Source organism: Drosophila yakuba, chromosome X (assembly GCF_016746365.2).
Source record: "Drosophila yakuba strain Tai18E2 chromosome X, Prin_Dyak_Tai18E2_2.1, whole genome shotgun sequence".
Taxonomy (NCBI): Eukaryota; Metazoa; Arthropoda; class Insecta; order Diptera; family Drosophilidae; genus Drosophila; species Drosophila yakuba.
In genome coordinates this window covers 5,767,363-5,785,845 of record NC_052526.2, presented here as the reverse complement: position 1 = coordinate 5,785,845, position 18,483 = coordinate 5,767,363, and the positions used below count along the sequence as shown (strand labels likewise).

General features: G+C 42.7%; 2 protein-coding genes and 1 long non-coding RNA gene across 6 annotated transcripts in view; 1 reads left to right on the top strand and 2 right to left on the bottom strand.

Moving 5' to 3' along the window:
* Window positions 1–762: 762 nt before the first annotated feature.
* Window positions 763–8,514, bottom strand: LOC6524358 (transmembrane protein 120 homolog). 3 transcript variants are annotated; one of them, XM_039377561.1, is made up of 8 exons: window positions 8,224–8,514; window positions 7,206–7,382; window positions 6,384–6,502; window positions 2,952–3,081; window positions 2,486–2,625; window positions 2,212–2,429; window positions 1,688–2,067; window positions 763–1,195 (listed from the first exon to the last, which is right to left on the bottom strand). In XM_039377561.1, the coding sequence occupies exons 2-8, from the start codon at window positions 7,266–7,268 to the stop codon at window positions 1,082–1,084; spliced, it is 1,164 nt and encodes a 387-aa protein (XP_039233495.1). In that variant the 5' UTR covers window positions 7,269–7,382; window positions 8,224–8,514; the 3' UTR covers window positions 763–1,081. The 3 variants fall into 3 exon arrangements, with proteins under 3 accessions (XP_039233495.1, XP_002100216.1, XP_039233494.1); XM_002100180.3 differs by lacking the exon at window positions 8,224–8,514 and adding an exon at window positions 7,694–7,838; XM_039377560.1 differs by lacking the exon at window positions 8,224–8,514 and adding an exon at window positions 7,472–7,489.
* The window catches only part of LOC120322386, a 60,409-nt gene continuing 48,434 nt past the window's right edge, over window positions 6,509–18,483 (top strand). The window contains exons 1-2 of the long non-coding RNA XR_005562186.1: window positions 6,509–7,159; window positions 8,044–8,088. This is a non-coding gene — a long non-coding RNA (uncharacterized LOC120322386). The remainder of the gene's footprint in view (window positions 7,160–8,043; window positions 8,089–18,483) is intronic.
* Window positions 8,660–17,470, bottom strand: LOC6524357 (protein white). 2 transcript variants are annotated; one of them, XM_015190147.2, is made up of 6 exons: window positions 17,346–17,470; window positions 10,926–11,199; window positions 10,217–10,871; window positions 9,841–10,156; window positions 9,499–9,630; window positions 8,660–9,418 (listed from the first exon to the last, which is right to left on the bottom strand). In XM_015190147.2, exons 1-6 carry the CDS (start codon window positions 17,361–17,363, stop codon window positions 8,804–8,806), a joined length of 2,010 nt encoding a protein of 669 aa, XP_015045633.1. In that variant the 5' UTR covers window positions 17,364–17,470; the 3' UTR covers window positions 8,660–8,803. The 2 variants fall into 2 exon arrangements, with proteins under 2 accessions (XP_015045633.1, XP_002100215.1); XM_002100179.4 differs by lacking the exon at window positions 17,346–17,470 and adding an exon at window positions 14,351–14,585.

The window sequence follows — 18,483 nt, the reverse complement described above, 5'->3', positions numbered from 1 at the left end:
CTCTCGCCAAATTAGGCTGCGGCAGAGCGCAGACAAGCAAAATGGCCAGGATCCCGGAATCCTGGATCCGGGACTCACTGCACGGGCCCACATGCACTGCGAGAAAGTGTTCCCTGTCTTCGTCTGCAGTGTAGATGTTAACTGCATCACAAGATCGTATTTTCTCACTGTGTAGAAGCGCACTCACACAGAGACACTAGGCTTGTGGTTCTCGCGGTCGAGGCGGGCGATGGCAAAATGGAGCTGCAAAAACCGCGCCGCTTTTTGCCGCATTGCAGGAGGCGAACCTTTGTTGCACCAAATGTGAGGGGGGAATGGGGAGATTCGGAAAAGCCAGGGGATCCCACTTTCCGGCCGGGAAAAGCTGGGGAGTCGGCCACAGGGAGCCGCATTAATGGCCGCCAGTAAAACAAGGCGACATTACCTAAGCCTTGTCACCACGTCGCCTGCCACTTTTTGGAGTCATTTGCACCCTCAGGGAAACCGCTCAAGTTCCACATTTCTTCATATTCGAGGTTAGGGAAAAATGCCATTTGTTGCAAAATATATGCTTCTGATCAATATTTAAGAATCTTATCACAAAGCTTCCTGATTAAAAATTTATAATTGTGGTTAAAACAAAAACGCTTTGTATTTTATATGGCTTGCAGTTCGCATCAAAAAAACACGAAATGCATATTATTAACCATTTGTTCATTTATTTGTTTTTTTTTAGCTTCCATTTCAATCTTAGTCTAAACATAAAAAATAAACAAAAACGGGTCACTTCAATTCCATTTAATAATTCATCTTCTCACTTTTCATACTTACAATTAGGCGAAAAAAAATGTGTATTATGACTATACTATATTGTGATTTTTTTTCCTTTTGCTTATATAGTGTTTGCTTCAAATGTACATCAGTTTTACATTATGTGTATGAAAATGGGGAAAAGAAACATAATTCAAAGTCGTTTTGGTGGCTGGGCAGGGGAGAGAAACAAAACCAAGGGGAAATTTAATAAATAGGAAAAAAATCGTATAAACAGTAAATGTTTAATTGAAATGCCAGGCTAATCAGAACCAGAGAACCACTGATTCGTTTAAGTTTCCTTCTTCTCGGCGGGTGTTTGCGTCGCAGTCGCAATGGAAGTAGTCGTGGTCGCAGTTGGCGAAAGTTTCGATCCACTCGAGATGTCCAAATCACTGGCGCTATTCTGCAATAAGGTACGAGCAACATATGTAAAAGTTATTCAAAGGTTCACCTCGACGACAAGGGGTTAAGAGGCCATCGCCGCCTTCTCGCAGCCAGCTGCACAATTTGCATTTTAATACATTTTATTACTTTGCTGCTTTGTTGCCTTTGCGCACAAATTACTTATGACAAATTACTTGAGGTAAAATACATTTGCTTACGGGCAATAAATTCATGAATCAATCAAACGTTCACAAATAAATGATATGAGCCATATATGTATATCTAAACTAACCCAACCAAATATTGAAGCCTTATAAGAACACAAAATTTTAATTTTCCAATTCAACATATGTGTAAAAGATTCAAGTTTCTACAGTCTTTTGCCGATTCGCTACTTCTTCCCGTGCAATTGTGGATTGCGAAAAACGAGCAATACTTTGTGGGCGACTTTTTCGGTAATCCGTTTCCTTAAAGAGGAAATGGCACTGTCGCCGCCACTGGGATCGCTCACCTTCATCTCCTTGCGCAGCTTCATCGACTTGCCCATGCTCTGGAGGCGATACCGCTCCTTGGCCCGTTCGCGTATCTTCTCGGGCACCACCCACAAAGTGGTGGCCATGTTGCCCACGAACAGCAGCAGGAACAGACCGGACATCACGGACACGTGCCACGGCGCATCCGGCGGGCTGTAGGCCAACTTGTAGAGCGTCCAGGCGTTATACGCCTGGTAACCATAGCCGATGAACAGGAAGGGCAGCAGGAAGCTCAGGCCGCGCCACATCCACGAGTGGAAGCCCTCGATGGTGATGTCCATGTTGTGTCGCTCGCCGAGGGCCTTCAGTCGATAGAGCAGGCCCTTCTGGTAGCCAAACTGCAAGTACTGGACAATGCCTGAAATTGAGGAGGACGGGGCGGGAATCCCGCGATTACATTCGACGAACTGAATGCGAAATTAATGCATACAAAAGCAGAGTTTCAACAAAATATGCTTGGAGTGGTAGAGGCGTATGCCTCGAGCGAAATTTCACAACTCACTGATGTAGACGTTGAAGTACATGAACTGCAACCGGAAGATCTGCCAGTGCTCGCCCTGTGGCCAAACCAATAGAACTCCGGCGGCCACCGTAGAGATGAAGTGGTGAGCCCGCCACCAGCCCTTGATCCTCGACCCGTTCACCTTCAGGATGGACTCGCGGATGGTCAGGGTGCAGTAGTACCAGACCAGCAGGAATATGAAGGCCAGCTCCAGAGCCCTGGGAAGCACAAGTAGTGGGGGAGAAAGTCATGGGAGAGCCGGAGAGCCACTCACCTGTAGTTGAATATCAAATTGAAGAAGGCCATTATCAGTCCAATTACGTTGAGTATTAATTTAAACTTTTCATAGTCATCTTTATAGCGAACTTTGTCGTTTCTGTTGAGAATCGAGACATTTACATCGCCAAGGATTATCTGCAAAAAAATGTGGAGAGCGGAGTTTGCAAGTGAGTTTCAGTGGGTCAACTTCAAGTCAAGTTGAGTTGATTCAACTCGAGTGGAGTGAAGTCCCACTGAAATACCAGGAACCCAAGACCAAGACCAAAACCCAGTGTGCAGGTCTGAAGTCCTAGCGTCCATAACAGGACGCGAAAATTGTCGAGCAGGAAGAAACTTTTTCCCCACTTATTTCCCGTTTCCACTTGGAGGCAAAGTTCTAAGTTTTATGGCGTGGGACCACTTTTATACCAGGGACTTTGGACCTCGTACCTCGTACCTCGAACTTCGGAGTGGGGACTCACCTGCAAATAGCGGCCGGATTTCGCTGGCAAGGATTGCTCGATTTCGTGCAGTTGCGCTTTGCGCTTCAAGGTCATCTTCTGCAGGTCATCGACCTTCTCCTTGTCCTCCGCCGGAACGGGGCCCTTGAACCTAACAAAATATCGATGATCAGGTGTCAGCATTTAAATAGATTATCCAACAGGCAGGCTACAAATCTTGTACGAGTACAAGTATATAACATTTACGGAAAGAGAGGTGGGCCAACACTGTGCGTCATAGAATATAGATTAGATTACTTTCTCACAGTGTCGTAGATAAAGACAGTACCTTGTAAATAAATGTAAAATAGCCGTATCAATAAGCCCTAAAATTTATTTTGTTTGTATTTAAAAGTTGTAATTTATAGAAACTTTGAATTGTGTAATTTACAAAAGAACATACATATATATCTATACAAGACTTGAATGGACTACTGTCGGCCAAAAGGCGAAAAAATCGCGATTAGATTATGTGTATAAGGTACTTAAACTATCGTATCAGTGGCGAAATTTGTTTTTATTTCATTTGGTTTTGTTATATTCCCATAAATTAACATAAAATCTATTTCGGACTTTGTTCGAACTTACGTTTATTGTTTTATTGATTGACACACGCTTCACTTTAAGCCATATTTTTGTAATTTATTCGCTTATAGTTATTGGTTTATTGCCAGAACATGGGAACTGTGCGGCAGAAAAAAGAATTTCTAGCGTCAAAGTTCAATTTAGATGCGCATAATTGATGGCCAAAGTGGGCGGCGTGGTTTATTCGGTCAATTAACAGTTACCATAAACGTATGTTCGGTTCCGCCTTCAGTGCACATCTATATGGCTCGTCAAAGGTAGATTTATAGTTGTTTTATTTCTGAACACCTCTAATACCCCGTTGAAGCCGATGGACAGATAACGTGTCCAGAGCCATTGCGATACGGCGAAATGAAGGTGACCATACAAAGTGGTCCGATTATATTAGTTTCCGCTCCATTTGCTTATGGGAACGCAACCCTATACTTGCCACCAATATCGTCTGGGATGATTACTTGCCAATCTGTTCCAGATTATTTCGTACAAGATAATGGGAAATTTCCATAGAAAGCCCGAAAATGATAGAACCTCTAACGATTTAACGATTTCATGGAAATTTCTATAGTTCTAATTGTGAAATTTTACTAATTGCTACTACTACTAATTAGCCCAAAACACGTTCAAATGTCTCAAATCATAGACAAGAGGGCGAGTCTGAAAAGTATTCAAAGAATCCTCTCACAATATCATGCGACCAAAAAAGCAAAAAACACTTTAAAGTGCAAACAAATTAAAAGCTTCTTTATGTACACACACCCAACTCTACAATTACAATTAACTGAGATATATCTAGCCAACAAAATGGTTACAAAACGAGCTTACCCAACTCTATTTGATCATTAGTGAATAAACAATATTTGAGTGTTCGCTGGAGCTCGACAGCGATGATGCTAAATGCATTTGAATTGTTTCCTTTTGTTTTTAATGTTTGCACTCGAACAGCAAGCAAAGAACAGGAGCCAAATCCGTAACTCCGGCACCCAATTTGCATGCCTCAATTCAAATTCATTTGACTTGGAATAAAAAACGGCGGAAAGCCAGCGAATCAGCGACAAAAACATCGCGAGTGTAACAGGTTTTCTGTGCTCACACTGGGAGAAAATAAACAAAGTCCGCACAGATGTATGATCTAGATGTAAGATATCATCTAACATTCAAACATCGATTTGTTTAATAGAGGGTTTAAATAAAACTTAGGACCGTAGCTAAAATATAGAAAGAGATCTAGTGCTGTCTGTTATAAATTTTGAAATACGAATATGGTGATTTTTGTACCCGTGTAGCACCTGTCAGGTTAAGATGGTAATCAGTTGATTTTAGCTATCACTCCGCGAATTGCATAATTTATGTGACCCACTAAATGCGTTCACGGGTTTGCGGGGTTCAGCAAACGGTTGCAACGTGACGCCAAACACGCGACACACGCGAAAAACAAAAGTATAAATAGGGAAATAAAAGCTCGCGATTAGCCAACAATCAAAAACAGAAATCAAACAAATGAAAGGCTCTCAATAAAAGTGTTAAGAATCTGGTGTTTCATCATCGCCCAGCCAGCTATTTGTATACCCCATATTTGAGAGCGTTCAAAAGCGCGCCAATGCAAGCGATTTCTCCTCCACTCGCTGCGAAACCGCGCTCAAAACAAATATCAAGTATAAAAGCGAAAAGCCTTGGCCGCACAGTGGGTCTAAGTTGAGGCGGTGTTTTGCATGCGAGGTAAAGCAATTCGCCACCCTGCGGCAGAGAATAGTAATTATTGTGAAATTAAAAAGTGATTTCTCTCTCTTTTTCCCCGAATATCATTGTATTTCAACAAAAACGGAAAGCATATAGATGGAATTCAAAAATCTATCTTTCTATCTGGCGCATGTCGTCCCACTGTGTCTGCACAACTGTGTATGTGATTGTGTTTGCTGGGATTGGGATTGCGTGTTGCGCAGGTGAGTGTGTCTGTGCGATTACGATGGAGGGTCAAGGGCAGCTGGTCAGCTGGGCAGTTTTCGGTTTAATTTGCAGTCGGGCAGAATGCTCCACTCCCCCTTTTTATGTACATATATACCTATTTTTTTGTCGAGCGTATCAGGCAACAGTTATTTTTACGAGGCAACCATAAAACGGAACCCGAATAGTCGTAGTCTTGGGTGGACGTTGAGCAAAGTCTAGGGGCTCTGGGGCTCTTTAGCTCGGGGACTCTGGTTTATCAGAAGTTTTATCACGGCCAAGAAAAAAAAAACAGTTGTAAAAACACTGTTTCCGAGCGATCCAACCAACTGTTGCCAGTTTAGTTCCTCAGTTGCTCGATAAGAACTGATTACCGCCTGACTAATTGCCGCAAGACCTGTGTTCCCTGCTGCTCTACCCACTTATCAAACGCAAGTGCTCGCTCGAGTGCTGAAATGCGTGTGTTCGCCTGATTAGACGGCTATAATTGATTGAAGTCAAATTCCAATCGTGCAAACACACACAGCTCAAAATCCCCGCGAAAGCGTCGACAAGAGGGTGGGAAAATGCCCCGATTTTCAAGGTGCAAAAGCGATTGGAATGGAAAAGTCATTGTGCAAAGATCGCGCAGCTTTCGAGGAACAGATATAATGGCTAATGATTACCGCAGTTATATTACTGTAGAGTATAATAAATAACTGAAGTTGGTAAGCAAACTGGCTTATATCGCGTAAGAAATAAATAGTCTCTAATCCACAGAGCACTAAATCTGATTCAGGAATACTTAAAAATAAGTGCATTACTACATCTGCTTTTTACGCTACAGTGGGAGCCCCCTCCTCGGAGGTTCTTCCAAATAATTCAGGGTTGATGACCTCCAATACTCACTGTCGCAGAGACGCCGTTATCTGGTTCATGCGGTACCGCTGATGCTTGATCTCATTGAAGCACATTTGTTGGTGGCTGTGCAGCTGCTCCAGCAGCTCGATGTACCGCCTGTTGCAGCTCTGTGATCGGCGGGAATAAAAGAAAGGGTTGGAAAGGAATAAGCAAGACCATTCAGAACACGGAAAAGGCGGAAAAGGTGGCGGCTTCGGCATCCGAGTTTTGCATACCCTTGCCGAGCATCTCAGTTCAAAGTTCAATAGTAGATGGTATTATATCTTTCTACAATCGTTATAAAAAACCATATACCAACATTGAGTTCAATAGTCTTTCAAAACAGGCGATCAAGGCATTCGATACTGTTACTGATATCATATATGGTGGTTTAAGTCGACCATTCTTTAAAGACAATGCAGCTGTAAACTTATTTCGATAATAGACCTGTTTATCACCAACCTATCAGCATAATATGTACAGCTGTTTTTTAAAATTTGTATTTTTAAATCTTGTGATAACAAAAAACGTAATAAATGATGCAACTTATAATGGAGTTAAACATTTCCTGTTGTTAATAGTTAGCAAATTTATTGGAAAGAGTTTAGTTCTTGGGGGACTACATTTAGTTCTTTTGGCAAGAAAAAGCAGCTGATTTTTTTTCCAAGGTGAAAGCGACACAGACACACGTGTGTCGGTGCTTGTGCGCGTGCCTCTTTCTTGTTTTCGAATTTTTGTATTGATATCTATATAATCTTTGGGAATTACTGCTCAAATCTACACAGGTACGAGAATATACATATATATATATATATATAAATATAAACTTACCTCCAGTTCGGCATACTCCTTGTTGAGTTCCTCCCACTCGTTTTTCAGCGAATCAATATTCATGCTTGTGGTTTTTTGCGGCTTTTCTCGCCGTTTTTCCTATATTAGGCTGCTATTATTTCTGCGTTTGTTTTTGTTTCTCTATTTGTTGTTGTTGTTATATGTTGTATGCAACAGCTGGCAACGAAGAAGAAGATGATTATGTTGCGTTTGAGGTTAGGAAATAAACCGGTGAAAAATCAATTAAATATTTTTCTGCGATTTACCAATAAACAAACACGCACGCACTCACACACTTGCAGACACCAAAGCACACCCACACATTCACGTTGCCACGTTGGAAAAGCAAAGCAAAAAAAAAAAAAAAAAAAAAACCGCAATTTGCCTTTGCAATTGGAAAATTAACAAACAAAACGCAGAAAACAACAAAATTTATGCCGCGTTCTCTTGCTTTTCGCGTTTATACTTCTTTAAAAATAAATACGTACTCGCGATGAGCACGAAAACAACCGGACCGCTACCGTCGACTAATATTTTGTTATTAACTATTTCCGCTGCACTTTTGTTTTAAATACTTCAGCCAAACACACAAAATACAACACATAAAGCGCAAAACAACAAAAAACACACTGCCCCCACGCACACAAAGAGAGCGAGAGAGCAAGCCAAAGAGCCATAGATAAGCAGAAGCAGAGAGGGAGAGCAAGCGTGGTCGCGAACTAGTTCCCTAGAAGTTCAAGCATATTCAACGTGAAGTTAAATATTATTTTTATTATCATTATTGTTATTATTATTATTAGTATATATAAATAACACTAATATGACCACTTTTTTTCAGATGCATGCACACAAGGAACAAACACTGGACACTGGTCCCCTACAGGTAAAATTGTAACACTAATTATTCCGAACTGTTCAATAGAATATATCTTAAAAAGCCATTAAATGAAATACAGCTGATAGGGAATTACTTATTGCTTTCAATACACATATACTGGGGCCAAGAAATTATACTTACAAATGTAATAACTTATTTATCTGGCGACGAATTGAACCAGTTGGAACTATTTGAGCAAACCGAATCGTACGGAACCAACGAACGTCGCTCCAAGGTCGTCGAACAAAAGATGAACGCGTCGGGGAGGGGGAGAGCGGGTGGGCGAAAGCGAAAGAGAACGTACGAAATGTGGTGTGGTGGAGGTGAGTTGGCACAACAGAGCGCGCGCGATTTGAAAACTTCGTATACAAAATATATAGTGTGATTTATATAGGCTTGGTTTCCGTAGCGATGAAAAAGATTTTGATGTTAGGTATGTCGGAGTAATGCCTTTGGTTGGAAGATAAATCCAAAGTCTACTTGTGGGATATACATACATATGTACATATGTGTATGGGTGACATTACGAAATAGGCGATAAACTTTTAAAAGCAGAGTGGGAATGATAGTACTTGTATTATATAGGTCAGATCTTGATTTTATTGACACAAACATAATTACATTGGCTTTTGAGGGGGGCAATAAACAGTAAACACGATGGTTATAATGGTAAAAAAAAACAAGCAGTTATTTGGGAGCTACATATACATATGTATGTCGGCTACTCCTTGCGCCTGGCGCGAAGTCTTAGAGCCAGATATGCGAGCACCCGAAAGCTCACGATAAGAATGGCCAGACCCACATAGTCCAGAGGCAGATCGGCGGCGGAGAAGTTTAGCGTCTCCAGGATGACCTTGCCCGAACTGGGGCACGTAGTGTTCGACGAGGTGCAGCTAATTTCGCCCGGCTCCACGTCCGCCCATTGGTTTATCAGCAGACCCTCGTTGGCGTACCGGAACCACGAGAGGTACGACAGCCATTTGAGGTACACTGGCACCGAGCCCGAGTTCAAAAAGAAGCCGCCAAACAGCAGGAAGGGTATGATAACCGGCGGACCCACAGACAGCGCCATCGAGGTCGAGGAGCTGGCGCAGGATATCAGGTATCCGAAGGACGTGGACACATTGGCCACCAGAGTGACCAGCGCCAGGCAGTTAAAGAAGTGCAGCACTCCGGCCCGCAGGCCGATCATCGGATAGGCAATCGCCGTGAAGACCAGCGGCACTGTGAGAAAAAGCGGCAGTTCGGCAATCGTTTTGCCCAGAAAGTAGGTGTCACATCGATAAAGTCGACTCCGGGCCTCCCTCATAAAAACTGGCAGCTCTGAGGTGAACACCTAAAAAGAATAATTCAGAAGAGGGTTAGCCAAAGTTAAGTTCCAATCATTTAAATACAAATGTATTAAAAAAGACTTACATTAATCGTGGCGAAGACATTTTGGAAGGTCATGTTGGTCAGGAAGAGGAAGATGGCTCCGTTAATATTCATTACACCCACTTGCGTAAGTTGTTGGCCCAAAAAGATGAGGCCGATCAAGATCGCAACCATCTGGAAGTTAAATGATTACTTGCATCTCATTAATTCATATTCAAAATTTTTGCGAGTTTATCGAAATTTATTTATCTTCTGCAAAACTATTACATCTCATTACATCTCTCAACTAAAAAAGGGGGTAGGGCAATTCTAACTAAAATCTAGCGGAATATAGGTATATTCTACTATTCCGGAATGTCATTCGTTTTCAGTGGAACCACTCACCGTTGTCTGAATTAGTCGCACTTTTACGAGAAGTGGTTCCTTGAGCACCGACAGCCAGGATCGCCACAGGACCGCCCGGAATTGCATGAACCAGGTGGCCTTGTAGGTGTACCCATTCTCCGGATGCTCCAGTGGCTTGTCCAGATTTTTGGTGGCCAACAACTGCTCCATATCCCGAGCTACTTTGCTAATGGCAAAATTGTCGCAGATCTTCGCGATTCGATCCCGGGACTCGATCTCCCGTCCGGGCACAACTGCCAACACCTGTACGTAAAAGTCCGCCGGATTGTAGTTGGTGGGACACTGGGCTCCCACGCTGCAAAAGAGTTGAGATATATTGCAAAATACGATTATGTGAGAGACACACTGCACTCACTAGGAGAAGAAGTCGACGGCTTCGCTGGGAGTGCCCAGGAAAGCTACCCTGCCCTCGGCCATCAGCAGGATCTTGTCAAAGAGCTCAAACAGCTCGGAGGAGGGCTGGTGGATGGTCAGGATGACGGTCTTGCCCTTCTGCGACAGCTTCTTCAGCACCTGGACGACGCTGTGGGCGGTGAAGGAGTCCAGTCCCGAGGTGGGCTCATCGCAGATGAGTAGCGGCGGATCAGTTAGAGCCTCGGAGGCGAATGCCAATCGCTTCCTTTCCCCGCCGGAGAGACCTTTAACCCTGCCGGGCACTCCGATGATCGTATGCTGACATTTGCTAAGCGACAGCTCCTGGATCACCTGGTCCACACGGGCCACACGCTGCCGATAGGTCAGGTGTCGTGGCATTCGCACCATGGCCTGGAAAATCAGGTGTTCCCTGGCCGTCAGGGAGCCGATGAACAGGTCATCTTGCTGGACATAAGCGCACCTGGCCTGCATCTCCTTGGCGTCTACAGGTTGCCCATTCAGCAGTCGCATTCCGGATGGCGATACTTGAATGCCCTGGGGCGATCGAAATGCAAGTGCGTTCAGCAGGGTTGTCTTTCCGGCCCCGGAACTGCCCATCACGGCCAAAAGTTCACCCGGATAGGCCACGCCGCAAACTGGGGTTTAATTATGATTTCACACCGACTGTATAATTGTGAACTGAAACTCACCGTTCTTAAGTAGATGTTTCCTGGGCGCCGGTATGTGTCGCTCGTTGCAGAAGAGTCCGCGTGTCCGGTTGACCAGCTGCCGCCATCCGGATCCCGGCTGATTGACCGCTCCGAAGATGTCCATGTTGTGCCAGGCATAGGTGAGGTTCTCGGCCATCTGGCCACTCGCCGACCCAGAGTCCTCCGGCGGAGTAGGCGGCCGGAGAGTGCCGTAGTTTTTGGCCTGCCCGAAACCCTGGTTTATGCAGCTCTGCGAGGCCGCTCCGCTGTCACCCTGCAATTAAAAGGGCTTTGAGTGACACAACTCACTATGCTCTCCTCAAATAAATCTTGGTACCCTATGAAATACGTGTATACTTTTTTTTTTGAGTGCATGTAGAAAAGGCTGCAAGCTGAAACTTTTCAATTTCACGGCGTTCGTCCACCAAAACGAAGGCGTCTGTGCATAAATCTAGACCAGCCTGGCTAATCCCTGTCCACGCCACCATGCCACAAACCCCCCTTGGATTTATAAAGGAGCCCATCTGTTTAATAAGGCCCAAGGCCCGAGTTTTCCAAGTTTCCCAAAAAGGAGATGGCGAGGCCTATTTAAAATGTGCAAATTAGGGCTGGCACTTGGCGGATGGCCTTGAAAGTGGGCGATGGACGGTGGACGATGCCGGGGTCACAGGTTGTTGGGCAATAGGCGATGGTTGATGAGAGGGGCAAGGTTCCACGCTACCATGCTGCCACTTCATAAGACAACTTTAAGGATACTTGGCTGTATAAATGGTGGTGGGTAAACTCAATCATTGTAGATAAGTGCAATGAGTATTTGGGAACGTGGCTCTTCAATGAACCATCTACTTGCGAATACTAACATTTAAAGCAATTTAACGTACATCCAATAGTGTTCAAACTACTCCTTCTACTTGTATTGAATTTAACCTTATAATACCCAAAAATACAAATTCTGTTCAGACTAAATGTGGCCAACATTATTTATTTACGGGTAAAGTGATTTCCAAACCCACTGAGCTGTCAGTTTTCGCCCAGGTGGGGCTTCCCTTTCGAAAAGGCGGTAACCGAAGACGTTTGCGGTATGGTCAAATCAAACCACCCTCTCCGCCCGAACTTTCCGCCCACCTCCACACCACTTCCGTTCGCGCATATTTTCATTTTCATAAACAATTTTCCGTTTTCCATTTGTGGGGTTTCTTGCCATCGCAGCGGCCTGCGGCAAAGCATAAATAACAGGGATCCACTAATTGGCGTCCAGGCAAAAATAAAATGGAAAAACAAGACAAAATGATGGCCACAATATGGAAAGCATTTTATCCACCGCTGCTCCCATAATAATTTGTATAAATAATCATAAAAAATTAAGGAAAAAAATGCAAGCAAATGAGAAAAGCAAAATCCGTAGAAGGAGGGCCAAATAAAAAGCTGACATTCAATAAAAGTAAGAAAAAAATTCTCAAAAAAAAAAAATAATTATGTCCACCTTGCACTCAGCGCCTGGCGGTCCTTGCTACAGTGAAACCGGGTTTGAACTTTAGGTTTTGTAATTACTTAAAACTTAATTTCTTTCCTGAATTCTCATATTCATAGGTACATATTGTCTAAGTGAAAAATATGAATAATATATATAATATTTCACAAATATAAATCACACTCTTTATGTTCGTGTTTTTACTTTAGTATTTTAACATGTACGCCAAAGAAGACTGAAAACGGTTGCATTTCCTGTGTGATTTCTTAAAACATTATTAACGAGTCTTCACTGTCTATCTTCTGCTGCGATGCTTTGACAGCTTATTCTTCTAGGCACTCAGTGTCCAGTTTTTGGCCTGACTGTTACCAAAAAAAAAAAACATTGGTGACGTTGCGGGAGGTAGACGCGAAAAAATGTAATATCCGTTTTCAGGCACTCCTCGAGCAGAGCGAGATGCCAGCGAGAGAAAGAGAGAGACCTGGCAAAATTGTTTTCACAACAAATGAGGCCGAAAAATGTTATTAAAAAGTTTTCTTTTCTTTCTGTTTTCGCCGTCCCTTTCCCACAGGGTTTTCTTATCTCCCTGTGTCTGGTTTACGCTCCCACCTTTTCCCTGTTTTCGCGTTCTGTTGAAATAAGTAGCGAAAGATGCTACATTTCATATTTATTTAATTTTTTGGCTTACTTTTTACTTTGCGTGCTATTTTTGAATTACTTACGAAATATGAAGGAAACTCTAGGAGTGGGCGATAGAGGACTTTCCTCTCAACAGGGAAGAGAAGGAGTATCGCTTTTTTTTATTTTTTTTTTGATGAACTTGACAAATTGAAATGACTGAATAAAGAAGCGACTCAATTTGTTGTCCCTCCCGTTTTGTCGATTCGGCGAGTGGCTAATGAGTGCACTCAAAAGTCATTCACTTTGATGAAAACGAACCACTAAAGGAGGCGCACTTATTCAGCGGAAAAGCTCACGAGCACTCGATAATATTAGGGAAATAACAGAGCGTAACATGCCAGTGTACATACATACATTTAAAGCTGGTTTTAAATATTCCATACATATTTTATCTTTTCAATATTTTGTTACCTTTCATTTCGTCTTTCCCAAAAGAATTAAAGTTCTTATCTATTGTATAACTTTTTGAGACTTTTTAAAATTGTTTCAAAGAGCCCAGGGGTAAATATGTACATACATCCTACTCACTTATTTATTTGGTTATACAAGCCGAGGTGCTAAGAATTTGAAGCTAGATACGTACGAAGATACCAAGATATCAGATGCTGAGCCCGAAGCATTCCGTCTAGCCAAATAATGACCCAGATAAGACAATATTGTACATTTTTCAACGTGTAAGACGGGCAAACAACAAGGTATTAAGATCATGTAGGAGATGCAAGTACACGACCAGAAATGGATACGGATACGGTATCTAGTATATGGTACCCCCGAGTTATAGACACCCAACAAAGTTGTTGGCCAACTTAAGCCCTCCACCGGTTATGCGTTCCTAATTACGATCTGCTACTTCCAACTATTTGGAGCCGCTAAACGACTCGAATAGAAATATATTATTAACAGAAGGAAAGAATGAGGGCTTATCTCAAATTAATACAGCTGTGCTCAAAATAATTATAGTTTGTATTTAAAAATACTCCTTACTAGCTTAAAAAATCTTGCTTGTTTTATTTATAAAAACGATAGCTGCCTTTTTTTTTGACTTAACCAAAAACAGTGCTTTTACAGGTTTTCATCATGATATGATCCCTATAATTTTCTTGTATAGCATGCACAGCTACCAGAATAATCTGTTTTATGCCATTATTTTTTTGTGCAATTGCGGTTTGGATTTTTGTGGGTCGCAGTTCTCACGCTGCAGACCATTTGATGTTGAAATCACAGTTCCTATTGATTTACTGATCTTGTAGATGTATGCCCAAATGGTACTCACATTGTTCAGATGCTCGGCGGATGGGTGTTTGCTGCCACCGCGAATTAACAGCTCCTGATCCTCTTGGCCCATTGCCGGGATTTTCCAGACTTTCCCCTGTTTTCCCACCCAAAAACAATCACTCAAAAAACAAAAAGTAAGAAGCGAGAAGCGTTTTGGCACCGCAATTCGTGTTTAATTGATGGAGTAAACCGCTTGGAGCTTCGTCACGAAACCGCTGACAAAATGCAACTGAAGGCGGACATTGACGCTAGGTAACGCTACAACGGTGACGAAAGGGACAGCAGACGCGGCTGCGAAAGAGATGGCGATATGTCTGTGGCTAGAGAAGGAGGCAAACAGCGCTGACTTTGAGTGGAATGACATTTTGAGTGAGAGGTAATCGAAAGAACCTGGTACTCCAAATACTCTTGGGTCTTTTAAATCGAACTAAATATATAACGGATCAGATGAGTCTGAGTGCATAAAAATCTGTTCATTTTTGAAATAGTCTATAATATTTTGTACCGATGTTCATTAAAAAGGGTTTAAGGGTTTAGCACAATTATATTTACTCATACACTAGTGACATCAATTACGTTAAGCTGATGTGTTCTCTTCAAAGTAATCGAAAATGGGACCACCTTTCCACAAATATTATAATACCCCACCTGGTGAGAATTCATAAGCTGAGTGCCTCTATTTGAATACTGATTAGGGAGAGTGGCAAGCGTCTTCTTATCGTGAATAAGAGAGGTCTTGTTAATCCGCCTGTTGTCGTCCCGTTTCGGGGGTTTGCACTGTACTTTGCATGCATGATTTATCAAACGGCGACTGTTGATGATGCGCACTCCAGCCCCGTTTTCCCGTAAACCTACCCGTGCCCGCGCTACCGCCCTCACCCGTACTCCGGACACTCCGGTCGTTGTCGTCATCGTTAGCACCTCATCTCAGGCCCCGCAATCATGGACTCCCGCCATCAGCTGTCCGGGCATTATCAATCTTCATCATCGGGCCAGTTTGCCCAGGATATGGATCCGGACAGAAACGGGTTTTCCGGGGGGCTGGCTATCAATACCATTTTCACGGACGATGGGGTAACAGGTTAGCAGTTGCAGTTGCCGAATTTCCAGGAATTAATTTGCTAACGACGATTAAATGGACTCCAAATGAATATGGTTTTGATTGACAGCTCGGCGATAAGAATTGATTCAGAATATTGTAATGAAAACCTTGGTTTGTGTCAGTTTGATTCGCTTTGTGAGTTGGATATGCTTGTGATATTCTAGAAGTAGCACTCAGCACTCGTATCATTATTTCTTGTGCCAGTTTTCATACTGACTGCAACTTGCTGTACCACAGATGTGCCGTAGCTACAAATCATTATTGTTGACATATTTTTGTATGCTACCAGTTCCTCCATAACTTTGAAATAAATAATTTTCCTATTTTACTGAAGATCTTTGGCTGAATCAAAGTAAGCTGTATGTTCGATTCGTAAGAGACTTTCTTTGTGGGGCGATCAAGAGTCAGACAACAAAGAAACGGCAATGTCCCACTCATTTTCGCCAACTAACTGAGTTTTTCGCTCAGTGACACTTTTGGGGCTTCCTCGATGTTGTCTGAGTGGAGCTCGAAGCGGGTTTAGACCGTCTTGAGCTTCGTGTTTGTGTGTGTTTGCCATCACTTACTCACTCAAATGCTGTAAACTTTTTGCACTTAACAATTTATTGTCACTCGCCTGTCGCAGCAGCGAAAGAGCTGAAACATGGTAGTACAAAAAAGTGCTTAAAACCGATAATGTAATGCTCTAAGCGAATTCTGTAAATTATTAATTTGCTCTTTTGTGCGCTCGAAATCAATAATATAGTTAATTCCACACATAGGTTCGTTTTTGTAGAGGAGTGGCTTTAACTGGATATTCTTATTAGCCCTGCAAATGATAATTGTTGACAACTATATAAACACGTTTGCTAAAACTCATTATTGTTTTTTTTTCGCACCTATAAATTCTTTAAATGGTTTACTATTTCACAATGCAATGCCATGCACCCTACAAAAAAGCAAAAAAGGAAGTAACTTGAACTGAAGCGTAGAAAGTTTTTTCAAACACTCTTTAATACTTTCTCCCGCACTCCCATACATACAGGCAAAGGTAAATCCCCAGCCATTGTCACAGGAGCTGGGGGAGGGGGGTCTGGGTTGACTTAACCTCCAGATTTTCTTGACTCTGTACGTTTAACCCATGCAAATTATTGACGCGGACAGCGGGTTCAATAAATCTGTGTGTATGTGTGTGTGTGTGAGTGGAGAAACTTTTGCTAGCTGCACGCTAATCAGACAGCTTTCTAGTTCATTGCTTTGGTCCCCCATTCCAAGGGACACGCCCCCACGCTCCAACGCCCTCATCCTCCTCCACTTTCATCTAAGGCACTAAGTTGGCTGTAATTGCAAAGTAAATCAGCGCTGCCATTTGCCATGCCCAAAAAAAAGGATCCATGGAAAAAGTGGCAAATGTGCGGAAGCGGGGGTGACTAGATTTTCGGTGTGGCCAAAGGAGTTTTCCGGGGGCCAAGGATAATGTAAGAGGGCTGCTGCTGGCAAAGTTTGGGCAACTTTTAAAGAGAGAGGAATGTGTTATGGGTTCGGGTCACATAGTTAGTTAGTCCCACAACTTCAAACCAAATGACGTCGAAGCCATGGGAGTTAAACGTTTGTCAGCCATCGAGGTGGAGATTTATGGGAAAGTGCCAAAGAAGATGTGAGTTAAAAGTTTACAAGTATTCAGTTTACTAGTATTCACCCGATTTAAATTAGCCGAGATCTGTAAAAAGTTGGACACAATTTGCATCAAATATCATCAAATATATAATTTATTAAATGTATATTCAAAAGCGTGTGCTTCTGTTCAAATAAACCCTTTTCCCCCCGGTGTTCAATTTATTGGTAAATAAAATGCGATGGTCTTTGGTCCTTTGACCATTTTTTGCCCAACCTCACTTTATTTTGCTCTTACTTCGCTTTTATGTGTCATCAATTCGAGTTTCTTTTGGCAATTTGTTTATGCAAAGAACCGACTTCTCCGTCAAAACCAATTTCGACTTCATGACAATCACTTCAATCTTCGCCTCGTTGGTCGCCCTGCAATAAATGCGAAAGAAAGTCGGGTAAATATTTAGTTACATGCATATATGCCCTGCTGTATGCTCTATCTGTGGGTGTTTTGAATTCAATGCATATTTCGATACCCATGAGATAGACAACTTAAATCGAGCGCACAAAGAATTCTTCAATGCGAAACGTATTCTTGTATGATCCTTATTTTACTACCAAACTTTCTTGACAATATGCTTGTGGGAAACTTTAGGGTATCTAAAACGGTTGTTCTTGTTCTCGAATTGAGTGCCGTTTTCTATTAGAGAACATCAAGCAAATGCTCACCAGTGCGATAAGGCAGTGTCAGTATGCGAATGTCAAAAGGGGGGCGGGGGCGGTAGGTGGACGGAGGCGTGGCCGGGAGTTATAGACGAGGCCTATGGCTAACGGAAGTCGCCGTTCGCTTACAGCACGCGCGCGTCTCATAAAAACGTATCAAAACATCCGCTGGGAGTCATAAAAATTTTGCACTCTGACTTCGCTTTCCGTCGCCGCTTTTCCGCCATCCCGCATAGCCCGTACCTCTGCCCACATTTTCCGCTTACCGATTTTCCCAGCGATGCAGTTGCTTTCCTCGTCTCCATGTGGGACTACCCGGCGATGTGTAATCTAATAAAATTTGCTGTTTATGTGGCAACAGGCTCTGCTGTTTCTCTCTCTAGCTAACTAGCTTCCTCCAAGTGGCTTTTCCCAAAGTTTTCCTCGTTTCCTTTTTGTGTTTTATTCTCATCTGTGCAACAGTTGCGCTGCTTTATGGCACAATGGCTAAGGAGTCGAGTCAGGAATGCCAGTTAACTGGCTGTTATTTGTTGCAGTGTATGTGTGCGAACAAACGGATGGGAAAGTTGCAGTGGGGCAAAAGTTTTACTCTGAGAAAATTCCCACATTGTTCTTAGGCTGTTGCTAATATTTTTAGAGCTATGCACTCACGTTATAGGATTAATATTGCTAATACTTTTGCAACTTCTTCACTAAACTCAATCAAAACAATTCTGTAA